Here is a 21,112-nt window from a genome sequence, read left to right as displayed (position 1 = left end):
GAGGCGCCGAAGGTAACGCGGGCCGAGGCGCCCGATCTGTGGTGAGGTCTGAAGCCGAGGCAGCGCGGGTCGGATTTGAGGGTGTCCCTGCTCCCTCGGCCTCCCTCGGCTCCGTGTTCCCGCCCCCCGCCCGCAGGAGGGAGCTGCGGTTCGGTGTGTGTGAGTGAGCTTTTCCGCCTGGGAGAGTGGCTCCCTGCCGCTGAGATCCTCGGCTGCGCCAAGTGCAAAGGTGGGACTTGCAGGCCCGGGACGGACTCAGATTGTGTTAGCTTTCACTTCTTATGTTTTAAATGACATGCGTAGCAAAGCGAAAGCCAGCCAAATAAATGGTGTCGGGAAAACTGTTCGTAGTTTTTCTTTAGCTGTTTGTTTTGGTTTGTTTTGGTTTTGTTTCACGCTTTACATCAGCTCTGGCATCCTGCTGTCGCCTGGAGGTCTCCCGCTTCCGGTGCTTGGGTGATGTTCATTCCTTACAGCTCGTAAAGACGTACAGACGTCTCTGTAGTGATTGTTTGTTTATCCGGGGTAAAGGCTTTGTGCTGTCGGGGTCCATCGAGGCCGGAGCAGAGCCGTGTGTTTTTGGCCTGCGGGAGGGCTCGGTGTCCCTGCGGGCTCTGAGCGCTGTGAGGGCACTGCTGAAACCGGGCCCGTGAATATTGCCTCTGAAAAGGCTTCAGAGAGCTTTCTGCAGTTACTGGGCTTGAGATGCGTGGTTAGCTGCGAGTGGACAGTGGAGGCAAAAGTTGCCGGAGTGTTGTTATAAATTAAATTAATGCTTCTGGCATACAGTGTTGTGACTTGGCTTGTCTGACTCGTTAGGGCAGGTGCTGTGCGTGCTGGCTTGTTTGTGATGCTGCCAAAGCCTTGGATGTTCATTCTTATGGCTTTAGATGTCCTTTTGTGGCTCACTGTCCTAAATCTTATCTCCGGACATTGTTGGCAGCATTTAGCTGCGTGCATGCTATGCCATAACAATGGGTATCTCCTGGCGATGGTTGAGAGCTCTTCTGCAGCATCTTCTGTTCTGATTGTACATGCTGAACTAAACTGTAGAGCAGGAAATTTTATGTTAATGAGGGGTTTGCTAGTCAAGCTAATTGCTAAAAGAAAAAAAAAAAAAAAAAAAGAAAAAAAAAAAAAGAAAATACGGGAGTAAAATAGGAGGTGACTAATTGCTAGTGTCCAAAAGAAGCAAGTGCTACATCAGCAGTCCCCTCAAGATGGTATATTAGAATTCAAACTATAGCAAATGTGTTAAAGTATGATTTCCTCAGTGTTTATTACAAGTTCTCTCTAGTCTTTGATAGACCTGGGCAGGTAAATTTGCAAACAGCATGGAACAATGCTAAGATAACTAAAAGTGACCTTGCCCTGACCGGGTTACTAACGCACACACCCAGAAACACACACAGAAACACGTTTTGCATTCCTTTTCTAGATATAGTAAACCAAGAGTCATCCAAAAGCTGTTCTGCACTTCAGAGTTTTATCCATAATGAAAATGAGTTGATAGCCGAGTTTTAAGTAATAATTTATGTTCTGTGCAGCTTTTATTTTTAAGTTTTCTACATTATGAAATCTTTGGAACATCATGACTTTTTTGTAAGTAACATTCATAATATGAAATCCCTGTTTCTTATTAGAGAAGAGTTGATGTAAGATTTGTTAAATCTGTTCTTTCTTGTATTTGTGAAATAACCAATGTAGTGTAATTTTTAGTAAACAGAAGCAGTTTTTATTAAAAATGGATGCACTTTATGCATCTTGGTTGTTAATGCAGTTTTCATTTGGATGCACATATTGCCTCAAATGCACATCGTTCAGGTGCCTTTAAGGTGAGATGAATGCACTTTTCACCTGCCACTATCAGTGTCACAGAAAAATGAAAAGTCAGCTTGAATAAATCACTCAGTCTGTCATGATAGTGTTGTGGTAGCTGCAAGGTTTTCTTCTGAGCTAAATCCTTAGAGAGAGTTCATGTATCGTTTATCAGTGGAAAAAAGTGAAAGTTACAGACTGGGGCCTTTTGATACATCAAACCTGCTCACTGTCTTTGTTGCCCTATGTTCTGGTTCCAGGGTTCAGAACAATGTGTAGAAAAAATCAACACCTCCTGCTGCTCTGATAGCAGCATTTTTTTGAAGCCCCCTCTGTTCCTGTTCGTTATTTGATCAAACATCGGAGTCCAGTGAGAAAGGCTTTTTTTGCAAATTAGTCACTGAAAAATAAAAAGCTGCTTTCTGCCTACCAACTTACATCAAAAGAAATGCTGTAATGCTTGTAGGGTTATTTTTTCTTTCATAATCTACTTCCTTGAAGTGTTTCTTCCACACCTTTGTCAGGTGCACCTTTTTTTTGGGTGATATGTGATATTACTATCTTTTAACTGGTACTTCCTGCTTTTTATAGGTAGGGCAGAATTTACATGAATCTTACACTCCTTACATCTCTGTGTTTTGTCTTGGGTAGATAATTTTTCATGCAGACAATGTAGTCTTGCTTGGTTGGTTTTCAGTTGAAAATAATAGAAGATGAAATCATTAAGCAGGTCTGTAAGGCAGAATCTCACATCATTAATTCTTGTTGCTCAAACGATGAGATTGGAGATCACTTAAGGTGCAGAACTCTTGGGGAAATTTGCTATCCAGTAATTAATTACTTACTTGTGATTTTTTTAATACACTGTATGACTGCATCAGTTTCTTTAATACGGCATGTATGTCTTGCTTTAGCTAGCTTTTTCTAAAGATCTACATTATTGTTTGCTTTTCTATACAAGTAGCACTCTCCAAATGATTTTTAAAAAATATTATTATTTTCTTTTTTACCTGGGGAGTGAAATTCCTTCCAGTGTTTTTTTAAGAAACTGGATCAGGAAATTAACAGTTGACAACTAATATTTATCTTACTATATCTTCTGTTAGGCCAAGTACCTTGATAATGATGAATTAGAGGGGCACTGATATATGACATATAAAAATATCTTGAAAGTGTTAGCTTCCTCACGGTTTAGTAAGACCTTGTGATAAATTTATCTGGTTTTCAGTTACTGTTGTTGCCAAACCCCTCACGAGTTTTGAAATCCCCACACATTTTGCAAGTGGGGAGGCTCCTTCCTTTTCACTTCAGCTCTGGCACAGCATTTGCAGAACTGCGAGGTTCTGCAGGCTGGGTCCAGAGCCACATAACAGCTGTGGGAAAATGGGCTCTTCTCTATAATGAGCTGTATATATGAATTACACTGAGTTTTCTCAGTGTAATGGCTGAATCAGCCATGTCTTCACTGGTGTCAAAACAGGCTTTACTTGACTGTTGTAAGGATGAATTTAAGAAAACCTTCATAGAAGAAAAAGAATATGACTTGTGTAGTGAGTGACCTTAGAAAGGTCACCTAGGTTAAACACAATGTCTTGTGGTGTGGAGTTGTCATTTTGAGAAACTTGGGAAGTAGGTTTTGTGAGGCTTTAATAACTTGCATGTAAATGCGTGTATGTACATCCCTTTCAAGAAGGTAGAATTTGAAATGCTATGAAATGGTTGGCAGGTTTGGGAGATAGTTAGGGTTTTTGCCCTGTGCCAAGTGAAAGTTCTTCTGTTTGTGAAGGTTGATTTGTTTTTTTATCCCCTGACTTCTAAGGTCCATGAAGTATTAGGCAAATTGTGCATGGTTTCATAGAGGCTATCTCAGGCTTATAACAAGAACAGAAACTCGTGTGGTTTTAGCAGCTTTTTTTTTTTTTAAATATTAGTTTAGTAGTCAGCTGGCATTTAGACAGAATTTCATCTTTGGACATCATACTTGGCTCCTGTGAGTTTCTAATATCGACCTTGGCCAATTTAACACAAATATTCAGTGTTAATTTGAAAGTTTCTTTAATAAATCATTTTGGGCATTTGAGCTGACTACAAGTAGAGCCTTCAATTTCATAACGTGTAATTGTGTAGAAGATTTATGTTTTTCTGTTAATTGGAAGATGGCTCTGTTGCAACTGTGTGCAAGTAAAGAAAAAATAGGAAATTGTGATCTCATCCTTGATGGCATTAGTCTATGAAAATAACCATACAAGCTGGGGAATCAGGCAGAGCCCTGAAAGAGATGCCCATTTTACCCATGGTTGTAAATCTAATCTAGATTTACCATTACCTGCTGTTTTTGACATAGTAGTGTTTTTTTGCATTTTAAAATTGAAGTGTGTTGGATAGGTAATAGATTTCTTCTCTTGACACCTTTTTACAGCTATCTGGATAACAAAATGAAACCTGCAGAGCTGCACTATTGGATTCTGGCTTGGTTTTCCATGGTACTATGTTGTTGGTGTACTTCAGATAAATTTACTCAAAGGTAAGTTGTGCTTTAAAATGAAACATCTCACAACTTATTTTTAAGTGCAGATCAGAATGGTTTAACTTCTAATGTAAATTTATTACTATGTACTATTTTTGATGTGTTGTTCTTCCCTTAGGTGATTTATGATAAGGCATTAACTGGAGGAGCAAGGATCACGCCTGAGGAAACCTTTATATGTGTCAGCATGAAGAAAGAGGAGAAACTTAAATTCTATTTGTTGCACTTAAAACTTTTCTAATCTTGCTGTGGCTAAATCATTTACAATTGTGATGTAATAATGACCAAAACTGAAAACTGTTTTGAGCAAAAAATTATTCATAGCAAAAAATCTGGAGTCATTTCTGTGGCATGAACAGCACTAACTTGTTGCATTGTTTACTTTTTATTTATCTTTTTTTTTTTTCCTTGCTATTTTCTCAGTTCTGATAGTATAAAATCCTTTTTCATATGGCATTCCAATTGAGGCTATATCAGATTGCTACACCACGTTTTGGTGGTTGTTGCACCTTTGCAAAATCTGAGCTTCAATACCAATGGGAGAAACCACACCCCAAATCACACCCTTCTGTGGTCAAAACTGAAATTCCTGTTGCATTATATGAGGAAATCAGCTTTTCTGCTTCCTTTCAGTGCTTTGGCAAGAGAATGGTTGGGGTGCTCAGTTCAGTGCTGAACATCTTTCAGTGCCTACATTGCAGCTGGTGGGTAGTTTAGACACTGTGCTGATGTTTCTTCAGTCCCCAGGATTTAGGCTCTGGCCATCTTGGCCAGATCATTACCTGCTATTTTTGACATTCCTGAGCTGCACAGAGCAGGCTAACTCAGGTCCAGAGAAGGAGGGATGTCTGAAGCTGCATAGGTATTGAAAATGGCTTTCCTTGGATTTCAGTTCTGAGCTTAACTTGCTCTGTTTAATAAGTACAGTTTTCTGACCTATCCTTAGCCAAAAAGTGTGTTCTAGGAGAACTCTTTTTGGCATGACTGACATTGCAGAAGTTCAGCTGCTATTTCAAATACAGATGAAAGATCTAATGAAAAGTCTAATGAAAGATCATTTCTAAGCAAGGACTTTTTAAAACCAAGGAAATTAACTGCTCTGCAATATAGGGCAATTCCCCTATTCAGGTTTCTACAGCAGCAGTAATGACCCCTATAAAAGTGTTAATAGTTTTCATTGTGGCTATGCCTGGTATGTTCTAGAACTATTCTTCTAAATTATATAGAAAACCACAGATACATGTGAATGGTTAAGAGAAAATGTGGCCATTGCAAAGTAGAAAAACTAGAGGAAAAAAATGAAGTGTGATATAACACAGAAGCATCTCTAGGCTGTCCTCAGGTTGAGAAGAATTAGCTTTGTCTTTTATTCCTTTTTTTTTTTAAGTAATATATCCTCTAGCAAGAAGTAATGACTGACAAGTGGCTATTAGCTTCCAGAGAATAACAATTTGTTTTGACAGTTCTGCATGTAATGCTGTCAGTTTAAATAATTTACAATTCTGTTTATTTTTTTCCCATTTGCTGATCTATTTAATTACTTTGTCTGGTTGATTAATAACTAAATATATCTGCTGTAGTGTCTGATGCAGCAGGTTTTTTATTTATGTCTACTTTAACCAGTTTAGATCTGCTCCAAACTGTTGGAAAAGGCCTCTATAGGAATGATGTGAGACAGGCTTCCAACACTTATTGAACGAATTTTTGATTTTGTTTTTTTTTTCCTCTCTCTATATATAAGATAGTACTGATGGGTCTATGAGTTATAAATCCCTTATTCTTAGAGGCTTTGAAACAGGCATGTTCTTGTAAAATATGGAATGCACCTTACATTCTTCCATATGTAACCTTTAGACTTTGTCATAGTTTGATCACTTTTTAGATGTTTAAAAATTACTTAATTTTTAATAATCATGTAAGAATGTACTGTTTGAATTAAATGCCTATAAACTGAGAAAGAATTTTTTAGATTTGTAGTTTATACTTTACTTTTTATTCTGAATTTTTTTTTTAATCAAAAAGTTTGGAGAGACTTGCAAGTTCCAGTTGCATGTCCTGCAGTGTAAACTACATAGTTTGTGAGTGATCGTGGTCTTCTTTTTTAGGAGAGTAGTTACAGTTCCAAGAAGGTTGTATGCTTTTTTCTTCCCCAGATAATATGGCTATCAAGAAGAATTAGAAGATTCTTAACATGTTAAACAAAGACACCTTTTGTGTTTGTTTGTTTTTGTTTTTTTTTTTAATAATTCAAAAAACATGCCAGGAAGTGCTCCCCTAAATATAAAACAGAACAATGTGCTTTTTCCATACTGAAAAAATGGGAAGTATATAAGGAGATAGGGTGCCAAAAGGAAAATTTGTTTTACAATGGGCATATCAGCAGGTTTCCAAATATGTTGCTTCTCTCTGACTTGTTAGTTTGGAGTGTGTGCCTGAAAGTGTCCCTCTTTTTAAAATGCTTGAAGTAAAATAAATTTGTCTATCTCTCTCCAGTGACATCCGCCCTCATCCTTGGCATAAGCTGTATTTTGCTCATCATTGGCCAGTGACTGTATGTAAGGTGAGATTTTTGTGTTTCTCTTTTAGCCTAAAAAAGGTAGCATTGGATAATAAATGTGTGAAAATAGATTGAATAAAGCCCATTAAATATTTAATGAGATGCATCTTAGCTCCTGTTTTGCAAATCTGTGCTTGAAAAGTATTTTAGGTTTTTGAAGGCCCAAAAGGCCTTCTTTAAAATTTAGAGGGCACAGATCAGCATGCCAGAAATTTGAGAAGGCATCTCTCCCAGCTCTTCCTGGGCTTTAAAAAGTTAGTGTTCAGCTGGTGCTTTTTGATACTGAGTGTGATTGGCACAATTAAATTGCAAAGTGTTTTGTAATCATATCTTCCAAACTAACCCATTAAAATAAAGTGGTATCATGGAAGCAGTGATAACCCCAGGACCTAATTACTGACTACTACAGTGAAAAGGGTGAAGGAGGAAGAAAGATTTTCTTCCTTGTAATGTGATTAGAAACTTCAGTACCATATGATTGACCTAAGGTGATTATGTCTTATGCAAAGATACCTAAGCTAGATCACAGACTTCAAGTGACTATGAATTTCATGTTCCCTTAAAAAAAATGTGTCTATGGCTAATTCATGCCACACTTTTCAGTAACAAGTCAATGTGACTTAAGAGCAACTCAAGGGCAAGAAGAGGGACTCTCCTACTCCTTTTTTGTTGAGTTGTGAAGATCTTTTATTCCAGAACTTAAAAAGAGAACTATTATCTCAGCTTTTGTATCCTTGAGGTTGCAATAAGATAAAATTTTCTGTGTGATTGGCTTTTTGTGTGTGTGAAATGTGGAAAAATCCAGTGCAAGTTTGTAAGTTACTCAGTTCCTTCTCTGTTAGGAATGGGAGGGACAATAAAGAAATGATACCTGCTGTCATCTGCCTTTTATTGCACGTATGTGCTGATCAAAGGAAAGAGTCAAAAAAAGGAAAATAGTATAGAATAATGAACAGAATAACCTGAATTCAAGTTTGAATCTTGTGTTAAGCAACAGATGATTTTTTTTTTATATGAGATAAAAAAAAATTCCTAAGTTCAGCTTTGGCAGTAATTTTGTAGCAGAGGTTAAATGAAGAATAGAAACACCATTTTTCCTTCTTTTTTGATAAAAATAGAAGTAGTCACATAATACAGAAAGAATTAAAGTGAATAAAGTGAGGGCAGTACACTATTATGATCTAGCATGAGATCAAAAAGTTTCTTAGATATATTTCTTTGCATATAAAGCCAGGTGTATCAAAGTAATTTCAGCTCTTTTCAGACACTGTTCTGGAACAAAATAAATGCTTTTCCCAGTGTCCATGTAGCTCATAAGATAACTCTTAATCTATGTATACAACTTCCACAAGTTTTCTGTGAATAAGGTCTGGTTTAGGTGGTTTTGTGGGTCTTTATATTCGTGAAAGGTTTTAGCTTATCAGCTCCTGCTAGAGAGGTGTTCAGTAAGAGGGAAATTTGTTTTATTTGCCTCTCAATTTTTTTCAGCAACTCTATAAATTTGGTTTGTTTATTCATTTGTTTTACCCCAAGGGGTGGGGAGAAGGAGGAAGGGAAGTAATTGCACACTGTTTGAGGGAAAGAAGTTGGAGAGGTGAACTCACTCCACAATTTGAAAAGCAAAGATTTTTCTCAGTAGTTGCCACGCTTCATTACAAAATAACTTATAATTTATCTTAATTAAAGAGATGGCCTACTTAAGCAAGATAGTTGGAAGGGAGAACAGGGTCAAATATTTCACTTATGAGAAGCTGATTTTTATTTCAGTTTGGTGTGATTTTTTTTTTTATTTTCAATCTGTATGTGATCCAGTAGCAATCCTCTTGCATTTACCAGCTGCTGTACCAAGGGATTTATAACTTGGGCAGCTCAACAACTAACACTTCTGTGACACATTGATGGTATTTCACTTTTTGGCATTTCAGAGATGGTGAAAGCTTCCATGCTTCTGGCACATGCTGTTTGTGCAATGAGTTGCTGTTACAAATAGGCTAATCCCTCTGCTGTAGTGTTCCCTCTCAGCATGGTGGGTGCTCTACAGCCTCACCAGCACTTTGCTCAGTTTTATAGGTCACGTGTGGTTCATTTGGATCGGTTTGATTATCAGATTGCTTTAAAACACGACAAAACACTGCTTCTTTTTCAAATTAATCTAGATATATAGGGCTTTCTGGGGCCAGTGCCCACTTGAAAATAAATATTTTTACCTCTGTTTCAAGTCAGTGGTTGCTTGAGGTTGAGTTAATTCTCCAGCAATCAGTCTGTGATAAACAAGAAGGCTGACAAGGACTGATTTTTGCACAAGCAAGCAGGGCTACCCAGCTTTGTAGACCAGCATTTGCATTTTTTAGGGTATTGATTTAAAATGAACATTGGAAAGATACTAAGGCTAGAATGAAAAAGGAGGTTGAATGAAGCTGGGCAAAGCATGCAGAGTGTGAACTAATGTGTTGTAGGTTGCATTGACCTGGCAATTCTGCCAGCACACAGAGTAGCACCATGAGTCTGATGAAACAGATAGAAAAAACTGCTAGGAAGGTTAGCGCCATGATTTCAAATCTGAAATGCTCTGGGTGTTCCATTAGCATGTCTGAGAACTGCAGTTAAAGATTGAATAAGGAGCACAATTGCACTGTTTTTGTTGCCACCTCAGTTGGGCAAGATGTTGACTATTAATTTGCTGTACTTTGGGCTAGACAGCCAAACCCCTCCACCTCCACAGAGCTTGTGTCATGACAGAGCAATATTGTTTAGACATTTGAACTGTGTGCTTGTTCAAAAGACTTCTTTCAGGAAAAAAAAGCTGTTGCTGGGTGTAATTGCTTGTATTGTTGGTGGCAAGAGAGGACAGGAAGGAAATGGACACAGAACAAAAAAGTCTTGCAGAACTTACAGATGGGCTGCTACTGGCCTGTGGCATGTAGTAGGCAATTAGTGAGATTACAGGCTGGTCTCTGCTCTTCTCTACACTCTGCTCTTGCTCTGGCATCACATAAAAGGCATTGTGGCATAATTAAGACAGAATGTAGAGCCAAAAAGGAAAGCTATTATTATGGGAAAAGGACGTCTGAGGAGGTTGTTAGTTAATGGCAAAAAGTGTTTGTTTGAAAGAGCTGTGATTGCTAAGTATACAGTAATGGTATTCAGTGATGTGTGACATGGATTTTTTTTGTTTGTTCTTTTCAGGGATATGTCTCTGCTCTAAACAGTCATTAAAGTGTAGGCTATTTTTCCTGTATTGTCAACAGTTTTTATTGGAGGCTCTGTTTTTGTGTAGGAAGGTATTTAGTCTTTCTTTTTCTCTCCATTCCCTTGTCCCTCAAGTCAAAGTCCTTAAAGCATGTCTGTTTTACTTGGAATAAGCAATATATTTAATCCTTTCTTTATATTTTTTTCACATTTAATACAATGATAAAATCAGTCCTGAATGATGAGAGTTTTGTGTTTGTCCAGTATTATAGTTCATTTTGCATGTTTTTATTTTAATGGCTCTGCACTCCTTGGAAAGATGTGGTAGTGAGAAAAATACAGAGCGGTGCCACCTGGAATATTACAAATGCAGATAAACCTCTGTTCACTTAGCATGGATTGGGCTACTTCCTGTTACCTCAGAACCTGTCCCTTTGTCTTCTCTTTACACTGTCTGTTCAGATTTCACTGATCTGCTTCAAAATTTTAATGCCAGTGGGTTCCTAAGTGGCATAATCCATGGCAGCTTCAAGTAACTGGAGTTCACCAGTTCCTGATTTGGCAAGTAAAAGTTATCATGTCACTACAGAATCTCAATCCACAATTGAATGAGGTTTTACTTTTGCCTTTAAACCTTTGCTCCTGGATACCTGCAGCAAATGCTCTGTTTTTGTTTCCTACAGATGAGTGCTAATGATTGTCATGACCCACCAATGTACTGGACAATCCATGGATTGTGGTATGATCATACAGTTTTTATTTCAGCCTGGAAAGGGAAAATCAAATTTTGTACCAGGCAGTTTAGTGATTTGGTGGTTGTTTTTTTTTGGTTTTTTTTTTTTTTTTTTTTTTTTTTGTTTTTTTTTTTTTTTTTTTTGTTTTGTTTTGTTTTGTTTTTTTGTTTTTTGTTTTTTTTTTTTTTTTTTTTTTTAAATTTTATTTTATTTTATTTTATTTTTTTTGTGGGGTTTTTGCTGGTTTTCGTGGTGTTTTTTTTGGTTTTTTTTTTGAGATCCTAATCTGTCGTTCTTATGATTCCTTGAAATAAAATTAAATCCCTATGATTTGACATAAAACTGAAATACACTTCTGTATATCATGCATCATTGAAATCCTCTGGCCACATAAGCATTTTATTTATACATCTTCTCGTAAGATCAGAAATAGTCTCAAGCACAAAGGGAACTATTGTTTTCCTTCTTTATTTTGTCTCTCTGATTAATAAGAATTTGTTACTATCTTATGACTGCTTGTGGCTTTAAGTATGTTATCGCCACACAAATATTGCAAAATAATAGGAAAAATTAATTTGCTTCAAAGGAATCAACTCACCAGAGTTGATGCCAATGGCAGCGATTCAAAAATTTTCTGGACAAATACTTAAAATAAGTACAGGAGTTGAAGCTATGCCTCTTGGAAAAGTTGACAGCATTATGTATTGATTTGCTGAGAATGTCTTGCAGAGTACTTGAGATACTTGCAGAAACATCAGATGGGGCAGCAATTTAGGAGGTCACTGCTATTTGTGACACCAGTGACATCTTGTGCAAGACCCTTCCAAGTCATTGGCACACCTGAATGACTTTTACATAGAATGAAAGGGACCAAAGGGCCAAACAAAGAAATCATAGCAAAATTGTTTGGCTGTCTTTTGAATCTTCTTGAGAAATCTTTTGACCATAATTCATTGAAGGTTTTACTTTTAAACCACTGTAGGTTCTGATGGTTTACTTGCATTTTTAAATAAAATCTCCAGATATAATCCTGCATATTTAAAATTCAGGCCAATGATATGTTAGTTACCAGTAGTGAGTTAGGAGACATCTTTTCAATTTTATTTTGCTTCCCTAGGCCTGACAGAGCTGAAGACTGTAACAGGACATGGCATTTCAATGTCACTGAGATCAAGGTATTTTAAGACAAAAAAAGACATACCAGACAGAGCTAAGTGCAATTACTTTTGCACAGCCTATATGCAAAACCTGTATTTTATAGTATCACTCCTAATGTTTACTGAGAGGTATGGTTTTGTTAAGGACTGTAGAAATTCCTTAAGTGCTTCTGGTACTGTTTGAAGTTGTCATCCTTGTGATCACTCGCAGCTGTACCTGCTCAATTTTGTGAACATGCAGTTTGGCTCATTCGGCCACATCTTCCTGAATAAAAACTAGAGGTCCACCACCACACTGGTGGTGGATCTGCAGTGGCAAAAAGTACCTGTGAAAAGAAAAAGATTCACTCAGTTGGTGTTCTCTCTTCACATTTTCTACTGCAAAATCAGAACAAAGAAAGTAAGAGTTCAGAGAACTGTTTTCTGTGTGTTTTCTCCTAGGCCATTAGTCCTTTTTTTTTGTTCTTTTTCTACTTAAAAAAACCCCAACGTATTTAATTCAACAAAATTCATTTATATGTTACAAACAGGGATAAGAGACTTGAGCTGACAAATGTGAAACACTGCATGATTGAACAACTTCTGCAGGGACAGTTGAAGGACAAGTCTTGCTTTGAGACAGTGTGTCAGTATTAGTATGTTCAGATATTTAAGCAGGTTTATCTGTTACCTCCAACAGCAGCATTTTCAGAATATGGGGGAAAAAGACCTTTTATTTTTCTTCAACTAAATGTTTCAGTTATGGACACTGAAAGATGAGGCTTCAGTTGTAGAAAATGTATCAATATATGTAAATAATATAAGAAACAGCTTTTCAATGCTGTTAGGGGCATTTATTAATTGTGGTATTTTTAGGATCTTATCTTAGACATGAGACACTACTGGCCTGATGTGCTTCACTCATCTCAGAATCGCACCCAGTTCTGGTGAGTACGAAAAGCCCTAAAAAGCATTTTGGATACTATTTTATGAAAACCCATCTGAGTAGTTCTTCTGGTGAGATGTTGTGCATAAGAGGAGGCCACTGAAGCAGTGTCCTTTCCAGTCTCATTTACAGTATACATCTGGTTTTTTGTACAATACAGCTGTTGAAGAGAGGGCAATGGCAGAAGTTTTAGAGAAGTGAAACTTAGTAAGAGAATGTTTCCTCCCTTTGTCCCCAGGGAGGAGAAACAGCTGCTGTTGACACATGTCACAGCTGGCTGCAAAATCAGCTTCCAGATCTCTTTCTCTAGCTAGTTTCACTGTGTTGCTGGCCTTGAGAGAGCCTTCTTTTTGGGCTTCCTCATAGAAGAGGAAATAGAAAAATAGAATGTACTGTGTCATGGTAGCCACTTCTCTATTCAATGAAGTTACTGAAGACAGCAGCTCTGTGCTACCACCCAGCTCATGGGTGCAGGAGGTGCAGAAGGATGGAGGCCTTCACAAACACTGGCAGCTATTTTCAGTATCTTTGTTTTTTTCTTTGGCGTGGCTATGCTACAAAATAAAGTAGCACTGTGAAGAGTGTAATCTTAAAGTCTTGGTAAATATTTTGTGGAGACAAAAGTCTCTGTCCATTCTGGAGGCTGATTAAAGGCCTGATTAAAACAGGACTGATTAAAACCCTTGAGCCTGGTGATTTTTGGTTTGCTGCAGATGATGGTGCATGGGTGCTGTCAGTGCAGACTGCACCAAACCACTCCATGGGAACAAAAATACAGTTCTTGAACACCAACAGATATTTGGCCCCCTATTTCTGCCTTCTTTTTAGAAAGAGACACTTTAATACTAGTACTACTGAAAGTCTTCAAAAGATAAGCACTTTACCATTAGTTTTACACACGTGCATATATACATTCTCTGAATTAAAACACTCATCCTACAAGGCCTTGCCCCCAGCTTACTGCTGTTTCACTACCCTTTGGATCTGACTATTGTCTGCTTCTGATCCAACCTAACTATATTTCTTGCTAAGTTTACCCCTAAAAGAGCTTCTGTTTACTTTAAAACTGTGATGTCTTTTCTCATTGGTAATTTAAAATTCCATGTGGAGAAATCTGCCCATGGAAACTGGACTCTTCCAGGCAGTAAACAATTCATTTGACATGCAGTTGTGTTGAATGTTACAGCCAAGGTGAGAGCTCTGTACAAGGCTAAATTTGAGAAGATACAGTGAAAATCTTACAGTAAAGCATCTTCTCCCTTGCCTCAAATCTCCTGGCACCACAGTTACTTTATTAATTCTCTGTTCAGTTACTTTATTAATTCTTCACTACTCTGAAGTAGTGCACTGTTCTCTAGATCCAAACATAATTTATTTTAAGGTGTTTTAATTCCTTAAGAAAAATCTGAAGTTTTTAATATGAATGGACAATTCCAAGGTAGGCAGGCTTTCAAGTGAATAATAGTTGTCTGTCTTCTCTGCTTTTTGATGATACACTTAAGGCAGCATAAGGTCACAGAATGCTATGACAGTGGAGTCTATGATTACATAATCTTTGTGTACATCTGCTGAATTGATGCTATATAGTACAAGTGGATCATGAAAACTTGAAGAGAATTAAAAAAAAAGACATCCACAGGCAGTGTCACTAAAGGTCATATTATGCAGTCTTTCAATGGACTTGGAATTGATAGAAACATTTTTGTCTTTTTCCCAATTTTTGTCCTGTTTGAGTTTGTCTGCTGTACACTGCAAGCATTTCTTTTGCTCTCTGTTCCTAGCTCTTAGGAGAATGGAGAGTGGACTAGAAGCAAGACTTGAGAGGAGGCCTATGAAAATTCTGCTACAGGCCAGCATAAAACCTGATGCTAAAGTCTTAGCAGCTTGTGCAATTACACTGTTTCACCCAAAATAAGGCTTAATCTTTTGAGGTCAGAAAAAAATTCAGTGCTTTGAAAGTGCATTTAATACCAAAGGTTCCACTAAAACTTACAAAAAGCTTAGAGATAGTATTTTTTTAGGCAAATTCTTTGCATTCTGACCTCCAAACATCTTTGTGTAAATACACTGAGAGGGCATTGTATCATAAGAGCATAATACATATTTACTTCATGAATATATAGATATTGCTATAGTTGAAATGGTGGCAGTGATTTTGCTTGGGTTTACTTTTTACATATGTGATAGATTTGAATACAGTGTCCTACTCCACTCCTGCTCCATGTGTACTCCACTACACTCCATGTGTAGCCTTTTGGATACTTGATTTAAGTAAAATAGCTAGTTTGTACAACACACATATCTACAAATAATGTGCTCTAAAATTTGCATTTGGTTTTCTCCTACAGGAAACATGAGTGGGACAAACATGGCACTTGTGCAGCCACACTCGAGGTCCTTAATTCTCAGAAAAAATACTTCGGTAAAGCCTTAGAACTCTATCAGCACATTGATCTCAATGGGTATGTAAATGAACTTGATGATCTGGCTTTTATTTCAAACAATTCCTAGAAGTTTCAAACCTAGCCTCAAATGAAAGTCTAAAAATCTGGTGGTAGAAAGGAAATGAGAATTAGCCTAAATTATTTTTAGTACTGAAGTTCAGAGGAAGAGTTGCTATGATGAGAATCAGTCTCTGGTCACTTCAGTCAGATAAACCAGCAGCATCCTTAGCAGCATCATTCTAGACAGCATGAGCCAGTAAATTTTTGAGAAGTTTCACAGGCTATCTCTTGATACCAAAAGCTATGGTACCTCTAAAGTTCTAAATCAAGTGACAATGTCCCCCAAACTTCAGAGTCATGCTGAGGCCCAAACACTTGTTTTTAAGACAGTGGTCTGCTCACGGGAAAGGACAAGATGCAGACAAAATCATGCAGGATGCCCTGGGAAAAGGCTGAGAGGCAGCAGCAAAAGAAGAGGTTATGAAGGTTTAGTTGCTGCAGACCTCTGCTGTCTTTTCTGACAATCCCCATGTGGCACCCTTGCTTTGTCCTAGGGGCTGATTTCTCCTTATGGTTCCAAAGCACTGGCCATTCCAGATTCAAAGTCTTCATGAGACTGTTGTGGCTTGTCCAAGTGCTGTATGCATGTGTTCTGGCTGCAGGTGAATGCCAGAAGGTTACAGTCCTTTCCTGATCAGTGCTTAGTATGGATGAGAGATGTTTGACTTAGATTTGTTGACCATAAGACAACAGTATCTGATAGAGGAAATAGTTTTGTACAAGGAAACATACCTTTAAAAAGCCTCAATAAAACAAGCCCAGAGAAACCCGAAACCAGCTCATCCTGTTTATGCTCTGCCAGTAGTATCCTGTCCAAGCAATCTCCTAGACAAAGTCTCATTTATTTTGCATATGCACAAAGGAAATAAGTCTCTCTTCCCTCCCACCTCGGTTTTGTAGATGTCTTTTAAAAATGTAACAGATTTTTCTACACACAGTGTTTAAGCATGTCATATGTAATGTTAAAATTAATAATGTCTAATCAATTGCCTAAGTAGCTGTGATGGTGTGACTAAAACATTTACAGATGGCACAGTGACCGATGATGTGACTCTGTATCAGCATGTGCAACACTGCGAAAGAATAGGGACTGAAACATGTTGAAATTAATTGCTCAAAGCTTACTATCTATTGTGAAAATGAGTATAATTAATTTTATCTTTACCAAAGAGAAAAAAGACTGAAAATGTTCTCATTGTATGTCATTTCTACTTGAATGAGAAAAAAGTCAGTGATTAAAAAAAATGTTCCCAAAAAGCAAACTATTAAAAAGAAGACATCATACAGCCTTCTATAAGAATTAACAGAACATCATCTATTTTATTGACCTCCTTATATCCAGTGTAAAAATGACAGTGAAAAACAGCTTGTCATTTAGTCAGCTAGGTAAAATCTTCCTTGTGCCAAAACTGAGCTTGGAAGGGAAGGGTTGAGCATTATCAGCATTTATGGATTAAATCCTGCAAGATACTGACCATTCCCACTTCTAACAGGAGAAGTTGAGACTCACAGACTCATCACGTATTAGGTCCTGAGTCTTGTCAGCTTGGAAATGTGGACTCCTCTCAGGACTGAACCTAAAGAAAGGAGTACACAGGCTACAGGTTCTTGAGCACTACCTCATTTCTCTCACATGACCAACTTAACCTCTTCAAAAACATCTTTATTAGGAACAGTTTTTGCCCTGACAGTAACATTGATTCTGGTTGACATGCTGTATCCGTCTGCCAGTATGCTGTGTGTCTCCCACCACAGGAAGCCCATCTTGTGTTTGAATATGAGGGTGCCTAGAACACTCTCACAAGTCTGCCCATGTGCCTTCCACAGTGACAGGAGCACAGTGGAAGGGAAGCAGTTAAACTGCATGGCCTGCCTGGCACTGAACAGAGCATTCTGAAACTCCCTCTAGCTGTATCTGAAGACTGAACTATCCTGGTTTCTCAGATTAAGGTGTGGGAAAGGGTTCTTCCTGACCCTGCCAAGTTAGATGGGATGTGTCCTTTCAGAAAATGGCCTTTCCTAAGCTGGCAAAGAATGAAAGACAAGTTGCCCTTGTTCCCATCACTCTAATGCTTGACATTATCTCTTTTACCTAATGATTATGAAGGTATGTTTGCATACAGGAAACATGGAAAAATGTTTTATCTTTGTTTCAGTCATCTCTTAAAAGCTGGGATAAAGCCGAGCAGTTCATATTACAAGGTAAGAGGCAATCTTCTATAAAACAAAATCATGTGCATGGACTTTTTTTTCAGTAGGAGTCAACTAATTTCTGTAGAACAAATGATTTTTTAAAAATTGTATAGTTCTTTAAGGCTGTGCTTTTTATAAAAGTTTTTGAGAGCTTAACTGGTATGGCAGCTGTTGGAAGATGTTCTCGTGACCTATTAATCTCTATAAGCTTTTTAATTTTTTCAGATGACTGCTATAAAGGAAGCTCTTACAGGATTTTATGGTGTAACACCAAAGATCCAATGCCTTCCCCCAGAAGAGGTAAAAATTCCCCTAACTTCCCGAAATGGAAAAAAACAAATAAACAAACTAATAATTTCCTTTCTTTCAGGAGCACTTTTTATCAAAAATATAGCAAAAATAGAGTGAAAAATCTTCAGTATGATCAAACTTAGGTCTAGGTGTTGTTTGTGTATACAGCTGTTTGCATATAGATATTGTTTGATTCTTGGACTTGGGCTTTAAAGGTCTCTTTGTCTTAAAAGATTTAAACCTGCACCTCTTCCATGAATGCTGTAACCACCATGCTGTAACCACCAATACCTCCACCATGCAGGAGGTATTGCTGTAGCTGGGCACTTCCCACTATGCCTGCTAAAGTTTAATTGCTGCATGGCAGGTTACTAAAACCAGCAAGAGTGGGCTGAATGGAGCAAGTGACTGCCAGCCTTGGTGAGGGTACTGCTGTCAGCAGCAGCCTTCCCTCCACTGGGCATGGCTCTTGTGTTCTGTATGAAGTTACTTAGTGAACAGAATCCTTCTGAAGTAAAGCAGCTAGAAGCTTTTCTCTATTGTTCCAGAAAGCCCATACCTAAAGAGGTACAAAAAGACATTTTGAGCTTCCCTGTGGTTCAGGGTCACTGTAGTCTTTCTTTTTGAGCTTATCTCAAAATTTCATGTCTTTTTACCTTTCCTTGCAATGATTGTGCTGTGCATCGTGATGCAGTAGAGAAGGTGGTACACAGAGACAGTGTTCTGTAAAGTATAGGTCACCATATCTGAAACAAAAGTGCTTTTGAAGGAACAAAATATTATTCTGAACAGCTACATGTGTAGGTTGTAGAGCTCTTTCTTTCCTTTTTTTCAGCAAGGTTACTCTGTTCTTACAGAAAAATAAAGCAAAAAACAAAACCCACAAGGTTAGCTTTCACTCTTATAAGTGGTTCCTTCTTATCTCAGCTTGTTAATGGTGATTTACTGCAGAACTCTTGGCAGAGTTACTGCCCATACACAGGCAACAATTTATGAAAACTTGCTAAGATACAGTTGCTATTGGAGTGTGTTGTCAACTCTTGCTTTTGTAATGCTCTGTGGTTTTTGTACTCATATGTTTTTTAACATGAAAAAATCTATAGGTTACGATATTTTTAACATATGTTTATAAGTTACTTTAATGAACAAAGGAATATTAGTTGAATGAGAGCTATAGACTCATCCATCTTTTGACATTAAAGAAATACAGAGCTAACACAAACCCCAGTTTCTAGATCTGTTCACTGTAGTTCTGCCATTGCTTTTAGGATACTTGGGATACTGCTCCAATTACATGAAAGTAATGTACAGCCTGGCTCTCCTGTACTTAACAGCTGAAAGTATTGTGTAATCGAAATTAAAAAGTACATCTCAGTAACTTGAAGACAGGCTTTCTTCAGAGTTCTAGACTTGTCCATGCCTGAAGTGCATGATGGAGGCACTTTGATGTTTGAAATGAATTAAACACACTCTCTGTTCTTACATTTCTTAAAAAAAAATCCCAAAATAAACAACTCCCCCGATGACACAAATTACAAACAAACAAACAAACCCTCACCACAGTTACTTTTGTCTTGTACGTATCTTTTTCTTCAGCTAAATTGTTTCAAAACCAATTTTTTTCTACATTTTTAGACTTGAGCATTTGAGAAGATTTTCCTGTAATATTTTTGCCACATGAAAGGCCTGCATGCCTGCCTGCTTTATTTGTGATCAGTATTTTTCTTCCTAGCCTGTTCTGTAGTCCAAAAATCACGCTTCTGCTCCTTCTGACACCTTTTGTGTAAAAGCTGTTATAAAACTTAGTTTCTGTTCTCATGTAGGGAGGATTTTATTTGTCTCAATTCATGTCCTGCTGTGAAGGGTTGGTGAAAAGTGTCTTTCTGGTTGCATGTACCCTTCAATACTCACAGAGTTCAGCCAGAGCTCATCACTGAGGTGTGCAGCTTCTGTGGCCTGTGCAGATGAGTGAAGGCCAGGATAATGTGTCACAGCATTTCATAACAAGGCTTACTAGTTAGACAAGTCCCAGATTGGTACTGAGTAAGAGTATGTACTATAAGCTGTTCAGAGTGGATGCCTCTTGTACTTTTCTTTGCATTTTTCATCTGGTAAATACACAAAAAATTACTACTCTATTCTATAGATGCGGCAGCGTAACTGAATAATTTATTTATTTTCTCCTTCCCATGAAGCTGATGTTACCCTTCATGTTTCCAGGGTGAAAAAGCACAAACAATTGGCCAGATTGAAATCTGCTTCACCAGAGAACTGGAACTGGTAAACTGCATGGAGCCGGAGGGTGAATCCAACCCAATACAGGCTCACTTCAAGTTTGGAACTTCGGAGCTGTCGGTTTGCAATGATTCTCTCCCAACCTATTATCCTTCAGAGCTCCAAGATCACAAATGAAGCCATGAGAGTTTGAAAAGCTTTTTAAGCAGCAACAAAACCCTAACTCGTGTAATATGAAAGCTTCTGTCTGTATCACAGGCCTATAGTGAAGATTTCTGCTGGAAAACACAGTTCTTTTGCTATTAAAGGAGAGTGGTCCACATGATGGGATCAGCATCTGATCTACAGCTTGGTCTGGATTTTTTGGCTTGGTTATGACTTGAATCAATTTTTAAAAGAGAACTGTGACTTCACAGTTTGACATGCAGTTAAGTCTGCCACTCCAGCTGCTTTTTGATTTTTACCAGTGAGTCAGGGAAATTAAATAATTCTTTGTATTGAAAGGATGATTGTCTCTCTGAGATGAGGTGACACTTTCTTGAGAAGAAAATACTGTAAACAAAAAACTCTGAGACCTGTTTGGAGGTCCATTCCCAGATGTAATAGCCACTGCCTCGCATAACTGCTCTCCAGAAGTGCAGAACAGAGATCATGTCCTCTTAGTTGTTGAACCTTTTCTCACTTAGGGATCACAGGGGACCAAAGACAATTTTTACATAACTTCTTAGTGAAGTAATAACTTTCTGCAAGTTTGGTTTCTTCTGCCTAAAACATTAATACAGGGAGACTGTATTTGTAGCCTTACTTGTTCTTTGATTATTTTTGTGGCAGTAGCTCCATACAGTCTTGAGAAACAACTACTGCTAGAGCTTATATGTTAGGCCCTAAAAATATGTTGTTACTGATTTTTAGTTGTATTTGAGCATTCAGCATTACTACTTGTGAGTGCCTGCACTTTTATATAAAAACAAGGTTGTCACAT

At 37.8% G+C, this 21,112-nt stretch overlaps 1 protein-coding gene across 2 annotated transcripts; it reads left to right on the top strand.

Moving 5' to 3' along the window:
• RNASET2 (ribonuclease T2) lies at window positions 1-20,475 on the top strand. 2 transcript variants are annotated; one of them, XM_083857132.1, is made up of 10 exons: window positions 1-229; window positions 4,238-4,342; window positions 6,839-6,905; window positions 10,775-10,830; window positions 11,943-12,000; window positions 12,838-12,908; window positions 15,256-15,369; window positions 17,568-17,613; window positions 17,830-17,904; window positions 20,116-20,475. In XM_083857132.1, the coding sequence occupies exons 2-10, from the start codon at window positions 4,254-4,256 to the stop codon at window positions 20,305-20,307; spliced, it is 768 nt and encodes a 255-aa protein (XP_083713258.1). In that variant the 5' UTR covers window positions 1-229; window positions 4,238-4,253; the 3' UTR covers window positions 20,308-20,475. The 2 variants fall into 2 exon arrangements, with proteins under 2 accessions (XP_083713258.1, XP_083713257.1); XM_083857131.1 differs by lacking the exons at window positions 1-229; window positions 4,238-4,342 and adding an exon at window positions 4,493-5,049.
• Window positions 20,476-21,112: the final 637 nt, after the last annotated feature.

The sequence above is a fragment of the Zosterops lateralis genome, assembly GCF_965231275.1.
Source record: "Zosterops lateralis genome assembly, chromosome: 3".
NCBI lineage: Eukaryota > Metazoa > Chordata > Aves > Passeriformes > Zosteropidae > Zosterops > Zosterops lateralis.
This window is presented reverse-complemented; position numbering and strand designations above follow the sequence as displayed.